The 14,755-nt window shown below is 38.3% G+C and overlaps 1 protein-coding gene across 2 annotated transcripts in view; it reads right to left on the reverse strand.

Moving 5' to 3' along the window:
• Positions 1–14,755, reverse strand: part of TMEM135 (transmembrane protein 135) — a 190,991-nt gene that overhangs the window by 139,107 nt on the left and 37,129 nt on the right. For both annotated transcript variants that reach the window (XM_075725055.1, XM_075725047.1), the window contains exon 4: positions 9,602–9,635. In XM_075725055.1, the coding sequence (XP_075581170.1) occupies positions 9,602–9,635 (34 nt within the window). The remainder of the gene's footprint in view (positions 1–9,601; positions 9,636–14,755) is intronic.

Here is a 14,755-nt window from a genome sequence, read left to right on the forward strand (position 1 = left end):
TCTAACAAGATACGCTGGAAAGTTCAAAAATACAAAGCAGCTCTGCACAGAAAGCAAGAGACAAAGTATTAAATGTTTTCCCTGACTCTTGCCAAACTCCCTACTCTGTAGTGATGGATGAGGTTTCCTGAGGCTAAGATGCCAGAGGCAATTAGCCATGTCAATCCACAAGAACGCCAGCTGTCAGGATCTAACTTTATTACTGTATTACTTAAAAGTGAAGACATCAGCAATGTTTAAGTTCACATGACTCCTAATTTTAAAACCTGCCTTTTAAAGATTTAGGGTGGGGGTAGTGACAATGACCTTAAGTTTCATCCTTTTAAAATCATCATAGAGTGCCATGAATTATCCGTAATTTGATTATGTAAAGTATTCTGTTAATCAAATTAGTCTACATTATACTCTAGTCAAAAGAAAGTACAACTTCAGCTTATTTCCCTCCTCATATGAGTTTTATGTAATGTTTATATTTAAAAGTAGCAATTTCTTTCAATATTGCCTGTTTCAGTTGCCAAACTGCCTATCCCACAGAACATGATATGTGTAAAATATACAGCTTACCCATTTATGGCATCTGATTCTGAATTCCAAAATAAATTTTTTGGAAAGTGTCTTGAGCATTTATCGACTAGAAAAAAACATGCCCAAGTCTTTGATTATTTGAAAACATCTGCATTTAATTTCTAAGCAAGGAGTTTGGAAAAGTTGACCATACAATACACTTCCCTGCACAGTCACCACAATAAACTCAATGATTCTGTGAAAGAGTAAAATTTTTCTTCTGCTTCAGTGCCTTTAGAATAGATCTGAACATTACTCTCAGGCATTAAAAAGCACACATTTCTTCTGAATAACTTCCATATTCCTCCAAACTACTCAGAAAAATTTGTTCCTTTTCAAGTAGTCTACCTTAACTTCATTAACATCTCAATGGAAATCATTTTGGCTTTTTGCTACTACTACATTTACACTTCCTTTACTTTACCACTCCAGTATACAACTGGCACGTGGTATTAACAGCGTCTCTTCCTGAACTGTTCTGTACCCTGGGGATACTGAGAGAATGAGACAAAAGCAGAAGTATGACAAGGTTAAAAACAGTTACAAGTCTTCTGAGAAAATAAGCTTTCTTTTCCACATTCTTATTCAAAACTGGGTTTAGTTAGTTTTAATTATTTCTGAGCTGGTGTTTTTTAATTATTTCTGCAAACATATGCATATGCATACCTAGGTATTACAGCAAATAAGATGCATTAGAAGAGCTTAAAATTAATAAAAGCCAGTTCTCAATTATTGATTCAGTGCAAACCAAAGGAAAGAGACCAGAATGAGTAACAAGTATATTCTAGTTATGCAAATCTTTGAATCTCTAAGCCTTCTTGTTTCATTATGATTTTTTCCTTCGAGATGTTTCCGAAAGACAACTTCATATTTTGAGGCTTTATTTTTAAAAATAGTCTAAGTGACATTACTGCCTGAAACTGCTGTATTTCATTACCATTTAATTATAGAGTATTAAAGATTGCCTATTGAAATTATATTAACCCCCCCCCCCGCATTTCTTAGTCAAGCACACTGTCTTCAAGTCTAAACTAATGTGTGATTAGCTTTCTTCTTTGAGATTTGCTCTTTAAAATCTAAAGGATAAAAATCCATCAATCTTGGTTCTTTTTCCTGAGTTTGGTAAACCAGACTACATTTAAGTCCTCTGTCATTGTCAAAAAGCGTACTTGTGATGCCTGACTGTCCATGCCGTGATGCCAGCCATATCCCCAGTGTCATTCTGAGAACGATGGGCTGACTCTGCCTGGCTTTAAACCAGGAGACAGAGTAAATGATGTGAAGGCTATAGAACAAATGTCAGATGAGCTCCATCTGAGTATGCCTTCTATGAAATGGAAAAGATGCGAGTTCTTTGTTTTCTACATCATTTTTCCACTAAGATCCAGGCAGTAAAGAAGCAGAAGCTACAGAAGAGGCTCTCCTCCTAAATTCAGATGACAAAATAGCAGAAAAATACCATTTCGCAACAAAAGGCAGGACTTAAGGAATATTGCATGACTTGACAGAAGCAGAAGCAAACAACTCTTCACAAAATCCCAGGTTACAATGTGGGCCAAAATAGTAGCAAAAATGTCATGGGACTCAGGACTCTCAGCTGAGCTTCAGACTTGAGGTATATTAAGGAGGAAGCTTGTATTAGAACTGTAGCCTCAGGGAAAACATTAGTGAGTTGATATTGATGTCTAAACTGATACCAGAGAAGACTTGTTTCTGGTTAGCACTAAAATTAAAGGCTTAACTGGTGACAGAAGTTCAAAAAATTATCAACTACAGCCAGCGACAAGTTATCACCTGAGGCAGTTTGTCCATGCGACAGCAGAAATTTTGCCATAAGTGAGCACTTGAGACTTCTTTCTAGACAGTACTAAATTCTGTCCTTTTTGCTCTTCCCTTACCCTGGCAGCGATGACAGATGCTTCCCTAGGGAGATCAGTATATCGTGTCAGAACACTGTCCCAACATTGGGCTTTGACCTCCATGAGGCACGAATTACTTTATGATCCCAAGCTCAGCGTGGTTTTCAATGAGGAAAACCTGAGAGCTTCCCTGGGAGCTTTCAAACAGGAATATTTTCCTCTAAGTTAACTAGGAGGTCAGGAGCAGAATATCATAGAATCGTTTAGGTTGGAAAAGACCTTTAAGATCATCAAGTCCAACCATTAACCTAGCACTGCCAAGTCTACCACTAAACCAGGTCCCTAAGCACCAGGTCTACGTGTCTTTTAAACACCTCCAGGGATGGGGACTCAACCACTTCCCTGGGCAGCCTGTTCCAATGCTTGATAGCCCTTTCGGTGAAGAAATTTTTCCTAATATCCGATCTAAACCAAATATCAAAGTACTTGTGCTGTTCTAACAACAACTTATAAAAACAGAGAAAACAAGATGATTTACTATGCTAAGAACAAAGCTAGCCTGCAAGAAGTAACTAAGCAATGGTTTTACTTCAACTGATACACTGTAGACTCAAAAGGCGACAACGCAAGGAATGAAAGGGGTATCTACCCTCAACACCATTAGAGAACAAATATACATGGTCCCTGCCAGCTGCTGCTGCAACCAAAGCCACTGTCACCCCAGAAGAGGGGCGCAGATAGCAGTGACAAAGCAAGGAGGAGATAGTGGCAGAAGGACAGCTAGCATCCTGGGAGACAAGTGTCTCAAGCCTTTACTTGATGCACTTTCAATTGTAGAGATTACTTCTGAAATGATAGAACCCCCCCCCCCCCCGCCCCAGTATTCCTGTCTCAGCTAATATGCTAAAAGATTTGGTAAGCTCCTCCGTCCCAGCAGTCCTTGTATAATGTAAATACTCAGAATCACAGGAGAGCACACAAAAACGTTTTAATTATCTAAAAAGAAAAGGGAGGAGTGGTCAAATCGATTTTACTAGAACCCAGTGCTTCCAAAAATTCTAAAATATGTGTTGGGCAAAAGTAAATCCATCTGCCCTTCTTTATTCTGGATTGCCTCCATCTTTTGACTAAAACTGAATTGTTCCCAATGGAGAAGAAAAGGAGCTGGCCAGTGCCTTGCTTATAAAATGTCAGTTTAGTAAGTTTAAACAGAAAACATTTTCTTGTGTTACAATAAATAAACTGTGTAACCAACTATAATGGTTTACCAAAACAAATACTTATTATTTCACAGAATTATCAATGAAGAAGTGACAATCATGGACCTTTATTTTAAAGGATGAAATGGTACACAATGTTTTATAGTATATAACAGCACTAGGTGATAATTTCTCAGAGTTGCAAGTTATGCAAATGACAGAAACATGATTTTATAGTCAAACAGCACATTACTCAAAAAAAAAAAAAAAAAAAACCCAAACCTTCAACCTGTACTATTCATAGTATCCTCCCATATTTAATTGAAACTGGCACAAGGTATTTCTTGAAACCTCCTTAACAACTCAGACATATTGGCAATTTTGTACAGAAAGCACTTGATAAGCTGGTGAGAAAAATCACTCAGGAATGCTCAGTGTCAGAGCACTTCTTGCACACAAGTACCTTCCTTTATAGTATTACCAGTCTGCCTTTAGCAAAAACTTAAAACCACAGGATCAGCAAAAGCACAGCTTAAAAGTAGATTTCTGTTGTTGCTTTTTCTCTTGCTGTAGCCAGTCTCACTCTTCTTTCTTTCATCCCTCCACATATCACCCCCACAAAGCATGAAACAATAACAAATTTAGTGTATATGAAAGTGATATTGGAGGGCCCTTGGCCTCAAACATCTGAACCATGTTTTATATTGTGCCATATCTCTGTCAAGCTTGGTATCTGCTTTGCTGCCTGCATAAGCTATATATCTTAAATTAGGCTAGCGGCTTTAATTTTTTTTAAATTTTGCAAAGCATGAAGATTTAGTGATATTTTGAACCACTATGACTTCCATCCTATTAAAAAAAAAAAAAAACCCACACATACAAATATCTGGAGTTAAAGCTGACTGAAAAGCACTGGATACTCATTTCTCCATGAGATCCTGAGGGACTTCTTTTTAAGTCTGCACTTCGGCATTTTTGCATGCTCCTAGACCAAATATTTCAAGCTTTAAGAGCACAACTTACATGCAGCCTTCACATTGACTGGTTGGAATAAACAAAGATAAGCCAAAATGAACCCAGATTTAGTCTATTTATGCAACTGAAAAATAATTCAACTGTGAAACTGCTTGGACTACTTGAAAACTGCAAGAAACTTTGTGCTCAGCTGTATTACTTGTTCTCCATCATATACAGAAGCAGAGCATCACCCACTGGAATGCCTTTGATCAACTTGTTTGGTTCAGTATTTGTTTAATATGAACAGTATTTCTTAGTAGCTTTAACTATTTCCTAATTGCACTTGAAATGCAAATGGAAAAAGTATGTCTGAAATAGCAGACATAAGGAAAGGAAGGCATTGGTACGTCTGAAAGGAACAGCAACGAGGTAAGCAGGCCCTCAGCTTCATCAGCAGGCTGTTAAAGTGAACATGGTCAGAGTGGCTCCCAGAGGTTTTTCCAAAAAACATCACAAGTTTGAACGCACAAAATTTTGAAGGTCTTCCCTTATTGCACTCTTCTTACACTCTTGACTGTCCTCTCAGCATTTCTATTCATTATCACTGGTCTTTAATGTGCGATCACCGCATTGCACTGCATCCGGGAAGACGCACCCTTCCTCCCATACTTCGCTTTCATACTACTGATGACAAGCATGCCTGTGGATTTCTTTAAAACAGTATCTCCTCCTTGGTATATGAGGACCTGTGTACTTACTTCATAAGTGGCAGATGCACCGATGACCTAACATCAGCATAGCAATAAATAAAACATGGGATCTCCATATTTCTGTGTAAACTTTATCCAGATGCAATTGCTGACAAGTTTCTCCAACTCCCACACCCAGGATTCAATAATATCCCCCCCCCCCCCCCCCCCTCTCTTTCTGGGCTCTTGCTAAATTTCTCTTCATCTTAATTGCAATAAAATTCATCCTTTCCTTTCCCCGCAAACCCATCATTTTCTTTATCATCTGCTCACTGCTTTAACTAGAACAGACTCTACGTTTTCTCATCTTTCTTCCACTTGTTATACCTGTAACACCCACAAACCAATTCCCATTATGTCAGCCCAACTCCAGTCCCTTCATGTCTCTGCCACAATAAATTCTCACTTCTCATCTTTAGATTGTACTTCTCTGCCTCCTTTTCTTCCTATCTTTCTTGTCTTATTTTTCAAATTTATACCTTTCCACTCCCTAATGCTCTCTCTACGGCTGGGCCAGATTCCTACATCTCTTCCTCCCATCACACTCGAGAGCCAGTCCTCAACAGCATCACTCTGCCTTTCGCATCCAGCTGCATTATCTTATGCTTGAGCTTTACATTGTTTAACCTGTGACCTCAAGAGCAACTTGTTAATATAATAACATTTCCAATTAACATTAGAAGCCATAGTACAAAATGAAGAAAGCCTTTGATATAGTGATGCACAGTCTAAATTTCAAACATAGCATGTAAAGAAACTTCAAATTTTTTCTGATAAAGGAAAAAAAAAACCACCCCACATTTTGTAGTTCAGCATATGCTAGGATAACTGCCTCTTTGGTGTAGCATTTCAATGACAACATATCAATTCTCCCAAATTTTTGTTTCTCAAAAGTTTTATATCAAATTAGCCCTAGTCCAGTTTAGTCTTTCCTATCTTGCATATTGAAGGCAGCCTTTGTTTGCAACACACACACAAAAAAAAATCGTGATCTAAAGATATGGTTTCTTAAAAGCAACAACTCAACTGTTGAGCTGCTCACAATGAAGTGTGCCATAACTGTTTTGAAACATAAGCACTATACATCTTACTCATGGGCAGTCATTAATATCACCTACTTTTCCAGATAAAAATAACTGAAGAGATTACATTTCACTTTCCACCTTTTGTTGGAATCTTGGGGTTCCTTTTGATCTCAAATTATCCATGAAGGATCATCTTATACATTCACTACCAATGCGTCTCTTACGATCCTAGAAATTTCTTGACTTTAGCATATGCAATCCAAAATAGAACTTGAAAGGCTCTGTGCTTCTGTGTGGTCCACAGCACTGACTACTGCTACTCTGCTCCAGGGTATTACAGAAACATTAGGTCTCAGCCTGTAACTTGTTAAAAATTTCCAAACCCGCGTGTTCAATAATGTTAGGGCTCAGGCGTATTAATTTACTTACAAAAACTTCGACTGACTTCCAGTGAGAAGCTCAGAAGTTGATTTTAGACTCTGCATATCAAAATTAAAACTACAGATTCTTCACTCCTATACTTATTTCTAGTTCTTGCCTAAACAAAGGAAAAAAAAAAGAAAATCCAAGCCCTGAAGTGCATTATTGTACAGCTTCAATTTAGCAGAAAGCTAGTGTAAGAAAATATTTCTATTCAATTTTTCCATAGAGCATATATAACCTGAACAACTTGTTTTTGATCTGTCATTTTACTGTGTTAAGGAGCAAGAAAATGCAGCTGGGGAGTTCAGGTTCACATAAATCTATAAATCACTGACTTATTCAAAATTAGCCAGGACACTTATTCATATGTCTCTAGTAGCTCCAGATTAGAAATGAATAAAAATGTCACCTTTAGAGCAAGAGTCCTTAGACCCACCGCCTTTCATGTTCTACTGCATTTCACTCACTGAACTGAAAAACAGCAGCCATCCATAAAGACTTTAACACACCTTTCCCCTTTTCACTAAGTAAATTCATCTCTGAGGACAAATTGTCGTGCACTGCCAACAGGACAATGTAAGTAAAATTTTCTGATTTAAAAGCCCTAATATGGCTATAAAAATTCACTGCAGCAACAGTCATGATAATTGCTTATAATAACCAATAAATCTAATTACAATTACCTCCTGTCTGTCTAACCAGGCAAAGGCACACATGAAGAATCACACAAAAAGACACAACTATTATTGCTCACGCTGCAAAACATTGTTTTGTTTCATGTTTTGCTAAACTAAGGAATACATTTAGTTCAATGAATATCTTAACAGCTCCTGACATGAGTTTTATAGAATGCAAGAAATGCATGCAATGTAATTTCACAATCTAGCTGCTATCGTTAATGATTAAAATTTGCCAGCTTTCAGAATGGGGCATGCTGCAATCTAAAGATGACAGAAATAAACGTTTCAAAGGCTTAGTAAATTTCTAAGTGAATCTTAACAAAGCACATCAAGTTCTAAACCAAAGGCAAGCAATACAAATAGGGAAACATTGACAGTGATTACACAGCTTGCTAACAAGGTAAGTATGTTATGATCAAGGGCAGTTTACAAAGCAAACCCTGGTAGCCCTGAGCTTACCAAAGATTTGTGACTAAAATAAACCATTATGCTGAAGAGAATATCCATTGCACTGAATGGCATCAACAACATGTAATTGCATCAGCTGACTTTTCCCTTATAACACCATCCGACATCACGTGAGCTGGGTGGCATCGCAGCTTAAGAGCCATGAATGTGATGATAGCCTTCTCAGAATTGGGATACTCAGAGGTGCTGCTATTTAAGCACACCTATTTCACCCTTCTCTTGAAGAGTCCATCCCAAATGAATGATGACATGCCCAACTAATTATCACCACTGTTATAACCCGTGTTTCCTGAACAAGGAGTTTCTACACAGTTGCTCTTTTGAATTCAAGGAAAACTTCAAACCTTTCAAGGTTAACATATCCTTGTAGGAATCCAATTTTGCTCCCACATGTTATTGAGGGTCTGAACATCTAATTAATTAAATTCCAAGAAAGGGATTTTTCATCTTTTCAAATTAGGGAAAAAACTTTACAAAGAAAAGGAATCCTAAGGTATGAGCCATCCAAGTCAAGCAGCTGTAAGTTAATATGGTACTTGACGATAATAAAATTAATGGCAAGAATTAATTTCTTCTTTTCTGGAGTCTGTAAGCTCTACTCATGAGTCTGTCTGTAATGACAGGCAGTATATGAATACAGAATAACCCAAGAAACAATTTCTGCCTAAAAGCAATTGTTAAACACCAGAATTCGAGAGAGAAGTTTGTAATGGGTTTGGCAAACACATATAGGGAGCTTCCAGGATATTTACCTGCTAGCAATCGCATGATGTCACCTCCTTCCAAAAGCCCCCACTCCCAAAATACTCAGAATTACAAGAGTCACCATCAATGACTTTACATGGATGGAAGAGAAGGTATCAATTTTATCACCCTAGTCTGTACTGCCACACATTGCCTTTGTCTCATCACTTTTACTCATGAAACTTTTCATCATCATCAAAGAGTTCTACACTTGCATGACTCTATTGAGGTCCCAGCAAATTCTTCCAGTAGTCTGGAACACAACTCTTAGGTTCTGTCTTTTGTTTTGTAGTTTCCATGACTCTACAGAACTCAAACTTTATAAAAACCTCAGATAATTCTTTTGGCATAATAAAACCAGTTCTAAAGGAGTATGATTATGTAATAGAAGTATTACGTATTTAGAAAAAGTTAACGCACAAAGCATCATTTAGATAAATTCACTACTGTTATGTATTTCAATGAGATTGTGAGGAATATCGAAAAAAAATGTCAGTCTATACAACCATGTGGTAAAACCGTTTGCATGTGCAATATCTGGTATCAGTCTGAGAAACAATTAATTACAAAACTAAAGTATACAGTGTTGGATTACTCATCTGCAAAATAACGAACACTAAAAGTAGCAGACGCCATTCCACTATCAAAGGCATATATAAAACCACTCATTTTCCTGGGGCTATGATACAAGAAATTTTGAGCATAGCACAATTAAATACATTTCAGCCTCAGCTTTACAGATACTTCCAAATGACCTACAGTCACAATTTGCTCTTAAGATAGTTTTATTTACCTAATAACACACAATTCTTAAAGAAAAAGAAAAATCCTGGAAGCATTAAAATGGCAACGAATCTCAGCATCAACTTTAAACAAGATACATTTCCAATTGATCTTAGATATTTTTTATTCTTGAAATAAAGGACTACTTACTTGATTGGCCATGTAAATCGTTAGGAGACCTCTCCTACAAGCAGAAATGATAAAATTAGTGAATGAATTAAACGTTTTTTGCACAGTGAAGAAAAACACTTCAAGCATGAAGAATATTTCATTAAAGAAAAGAGTTTAAAAAACAGATTAGTGATGGAGGAGGAATCATTACCACCCTATAGAAAAATAAGTATGAAACCAAAAATAGCACTTTGATGGCATGGTATCCAAAGCGGTGAGGAATTATGTGAACCAAGTTATATATAGCAACCTGCTACTGCACAAGTCCTGAAGCCTTCATGAAGGGGCAAGGCACACTGAACTACACAGCACTTACCACAAAATAAAAACCTGTAGGCTTACACAAGCTGCTAACGTAAGCATACAAAACGTGGTCAAAGCCTAACTTAAACTCTGAATTTACAGAAAAATGTTTGTGTGTAAGCTTCCGTTTTGTGATCAGTGCACAACTCAAGGCGCCTCAGCCCTTCTGCTTACATTATCATGGAAAGTGTTTTCTACTGAGACACTGATGCAGAAATCTTGGCTCAAACCAGTATGCCCTCCCTGCCTTTTCTAGTTGAGAGTCGCAATGCCAACAGTGCCCTGGCACAGCTGCCACCATTTTCTCTTATAAACGTTATCTAATCTTTTTCTTCCCCCCCCACCCCCCCTTCTATTTTTGGGTCTGTCCCTATGCCTCAGCCCATAGCTCACACTGCTATTTAGACAGGAAAAGTATAAACTTGAGCTCATACTCTCACACTTTTGCTGATGCTATACTGCTACACAAGACCAAAACTGAACTCTTGACTATGCAGATGTGAGCTGCTCCAGTAACAGACTGCATTAGATGGCACTGTAGGGTCCAGATGAAAAAAAACAGTTATTTTCTGTACATTATTCAAAAGTTACCATCGGCCTTAAGGAAGTGGAAAACCTTACCACTGTGGATTTGCTTTGCCCTCATTCCTTCCTCCTATTCTGCAAAGATTAGCTTAGAAACTATGGCCAAAGGTTGGAAAACTCAATTTCAGTATTTCTTACTGGAATGCTATTCTTAACTTCTTGACTTTTTCTATCAGCCTTGTAGTATTTGGGATTTTTCTTATTGTCCCCACTGCTGTTACACACAGAACTCGAAAATACCATAGAAGGCATCACATGTTTAACCATTAAAGTTCTCAATATGGAACTGAGTTTATAACCTGATTTCATCTTTGCCTTCACGTCATTCAGGATTTTTTTTATATTGCTACTACATGAATAACAGAAGGTCCAACCCAGGCCTGTATGTTCCATTTAGTCATGAGACTAAGTTTTTCAAGCTTGACTCTAAGGATTTGGTGAGGATGAAGCACACAAACAAAAAGACGAAAGATAGGGAATAGGGTCTGCAAACATTAACGCAAAGAGACTTCTACAACTTGTAATAAAGCATCAAAATACTGCATGATGTTTGTGACCAGGAAGGGGTGAAAATTCACTTCATGTAATAGATGAATTCAACTCTCAAGCTGGTCTGATTGTCTCAAGACAATCACTTAGTCGTTCAGCTGATTAACGCAGATGATAAAGTAATATTGGTGTCCTGACCCTCCTGATTACCAAACTGGCAGCCAATATAGTTCTGTGTACTGTAAATTTTGTTTTCATTTGTTCTCATGGGGAAAAATACTGGATATTTCACGTTTCTTAGATTGGATATTAGGAAAAATTTCTTCATGGAAAGAGTGGTCAAGCATTGGAAGAGGCTGCCCAGAGAAGTGGTGAAGTCACCATCCCTCGAAGTGTTCAAAAAATGGGTAGACATGGCACTCTGGGACATGGTTTAGTAGGCATGGTGGTGTTGGGTTGATGGCTGGAATGATGATCTTAGAGGTCCTTTCCAATCTTAATGATTCCTAGTTTTTACTTTCATTAAAAAATAATCCAGCCACCAAGCCAGGAAACATGAAATTACTACTCTCACCTTAACTGGTTTAGTGGTGGACTTGGTAGAGTTAGGTTAATGGTTGGACTTGATGATCTTAAAGGTCTTTTCCAACCTAAACGATTCTATGATTCTTGCTTTTTTTTTTTTTTTTTTTTTTTTTTTTTTTTTTTTTTTTTTTTTTACCCCTGTAACATCATTAAAAGTTCAGGACTAATGTCCAAACACTAACCTGTTTGGAAACACAGTATTAAATTTACCCATGAGAGCTAACCTAGTAACTCAGTACACTTTGATTATTCTGGAAAACATCAGAACTTCAATAACATCCTGCAGTAACACACTTACCTGCAAGAAGCTACCACCAGCTGCTGAGTGATAGACACAGCTTTAGGAGTATAGCATGTGTAGTCACAGTTGTATTATATATAGCGTGCACAGAACAGCATGACTATTGTATGTGCACATAATTTACTTGGTGGATTCTCTCCTTCAGTCTCTATGTCACACAGGCAGGGATGACATGCAGGCTGGGTGTTTTAGCCTCCCACTAGTTGTTTTTTTTTTTTTTTAATTTCTACAAAAAATAAGAATTTGATCTAACAAAAGTTTTAGCTTCTACTGTGGTCCCTTTTGGCCAAGTGTAAAATGCAACTCATCAACCATAAAGACAAAGAAAGGAAAAGGGGCTAGGGAAGAGGAAGACAAGAAATCAGAAGCTGCAGTGCAGCTGCAGCAAGACTGATGTGAGAAGTAGGTGGTCGGGAGGAAGGAAAATGTGCAGACGATGCATGCACACAAGGAAGTAACTTCCAGAGCTGAAAATGTGGAAAGTTGCTAGATGACATCATCTGAAAGCGCCTGCAGCAAGCCCTTCTCTTATCTGCTGCTGTACAAGGCCCTGGCTAACTCCAAGCAGAAAGTTTTCTTCCTCCAAATTAATTCTGTGACTGTTTTAAAAATAAATAGCCTCATGTTTCTGGCAGGGGGGAGAACACATCAAAAAAAAAAAAAGGGGGGGGACGACTCTCTCTGGCCCTGTGCAAACGTGATCCAGCAAGCCTAAGCCAACCCTCAACTCAACTGTTAAAAAGCGGGTGGAAGTTCAGAAAATGTTGCACTATTTGTAGCAATGAGAGCTGATGGAAAACAGGACAGAAAGATGGAGGTAGGCCAAGCAAAAGGGTCACTGGTACAACCCAAGGACTGTATTAAAACTGCAACTGGTAAATAAGAGAAGAATACAATTGGGAAATGGTATTACAAGAGCAGGAAATAATTAAACAACAAAAAATAATTAGTGAGCCATGTCTAACCACCTGCTTTGGGGAGGTTTTAATAAACGGCTAATATTTCACCCCCAAAGTCCACGAATGTTGAACGTTAATCTCAGGAGCACCAACATCAGCAGGTAGTTACACCAGTGGTGGTCTGCAAGGTCACTATGGGAAAGCCCAAGCAGATGCACACAAATCTTTACTGCCCCCTCCTCCTCCATCGTCTCTGTCTCATGCCATTTTCTTCCAGAGGCCACTCTCATCAAGATCTTCATTTTGGCTTCCTGCTGCCTCCCTCTGACATATGCAATGATGCAATATGCATACGCAATCTTTAATTCGGGAAGGAAAAAAACAAGCTAGGGGCAAAATTCGTGAGTGGCAGACCAAGGCTGAACTAGGACAGGGACCTAAGTCAGCATCCAAGAGAGCTGCATCTGTGGGACAAGAGACAGGATGGCATGTCCTGGTCCATCCTGCCAGTCCGTTGTGTTAAATTAAAGAACTGAAGAAAAGCTGTCCTGAAAAAGTCTTAACAAGACTGGTATCTTTTACCTGGAAAGGAGGATTGCACAAAAGCAATCACATTTTTTAATTACCCTTTAATTCAAGTACCAAAAAGCAGTAGTGTTTAGCATACTTTTCATTTTGTTTCTCCTTTCCCCCCTGCCCAATTCACACTTTCACATGGATTTTCTTGTATGCTTGTTAAAGAACTGAGCAGGCAATGTCTTGGAGTTTAGTTATTCAGCACAGGTCACGTCATCTGTGGCTGAACAATTCCCATCTCGTGGATTCCACTTTTAACGTTTAAATTACAACAGACCACAAGCTTCCAGACGATAGTTCTCTTGTTCATTTATACCTTCCTCAAATAAAAGTTTCACTTGATAAAACTTGTTTTTTGGACAACTTGGTAATGTTCAGACCAAATTCAGCAATAGCTCTTAAACTATGGCCTATAAACCTCAGCAAAGAACCACATATTTTTGCGATTGCACTGCCCAGAGAAAAGAGACTAAAATAACTGTTAAAAAAACCAAAAAGCTATAGGATAAAAATAGCAAGGAAGACTAGCAGCGTACTGGGCTGTATTACCAGAAGTGTAGGTAGGAGGTCAAGGGAAATGATTAATCCCCTTTACTTGGCACTGACTACACCACACAGAGTCCTGCGCCTGGTTTTGGTCCCCAGAACAAAACAGGCATTGATCAAACTGGCAGAGAGGACCACGAGCACGGACAGGGAGCCTTTGCCTTGACCTGAGGAAACAGCATTTTCCCCATCAAGACAGCCAAGCATCGGAACAGGGACCCAGAGGAGCTGTTGGACCTCTGTCCTCAGAGGTGTGTAAGGCTGACCGGACAAATCCCTAAGCAAGCTGCTCTGAAGTGAGTGCTGGTCCTGCTCCGAGCAGGAAGCTGCACTAGCTGACTTCCCAAGGCTCATCTGAACAATTCTATCGTTCTACGGGGGAAAAAAAAAAGAAAAAGGTGGAAAGCAACTTCAAAATATCATACATAATTTTTTCCACAGATTATAAAATCAGAAGAGAGTACAGTGATAAATAATCTGGCTTCCTAACTAATATAAAACACAAACTTTAATGAGTTAGCCATGTCTTTAAATTTAAAAAGATCAAATTTGTCTTTAAGTATTTCCAATTAAGTCACCACAACCACTGGTAAGTTATTCTAATGCTACTTACCTTTACAATTTGCACCCTACTTCAGACTTCGTGTGTCCGGTCACTGAAACCGATTACGCCTTTACCTCCACTGTAACACTACAGAGTCCAACCAAGTCACCCACATATCATTTCTTAAACAAAAACTGAGCTCCTTCAGTTTTTCCACAATGTTCCCTAAGATTTTAATCTTACTCATGGCTCTTTACTGAAACTGTCCCAATTCTTCAGAACTCATCTTCAAGGACTTAAAATGA

Source organism: Pelecanus crispus, chromosome 1, assembly GCF_030463565.1.
Source record: "Pelecanus crispus isolate bPelCri1 chromosome 1, bPelCri1.pri, whole genome shotgun sequence".
Lineage (NCBI taxonomy): Eukaryota > Metazoa > Chordata > Aves > Pelecaniformes > Pelecanidae > Pelecanus > Pelecanus crispus.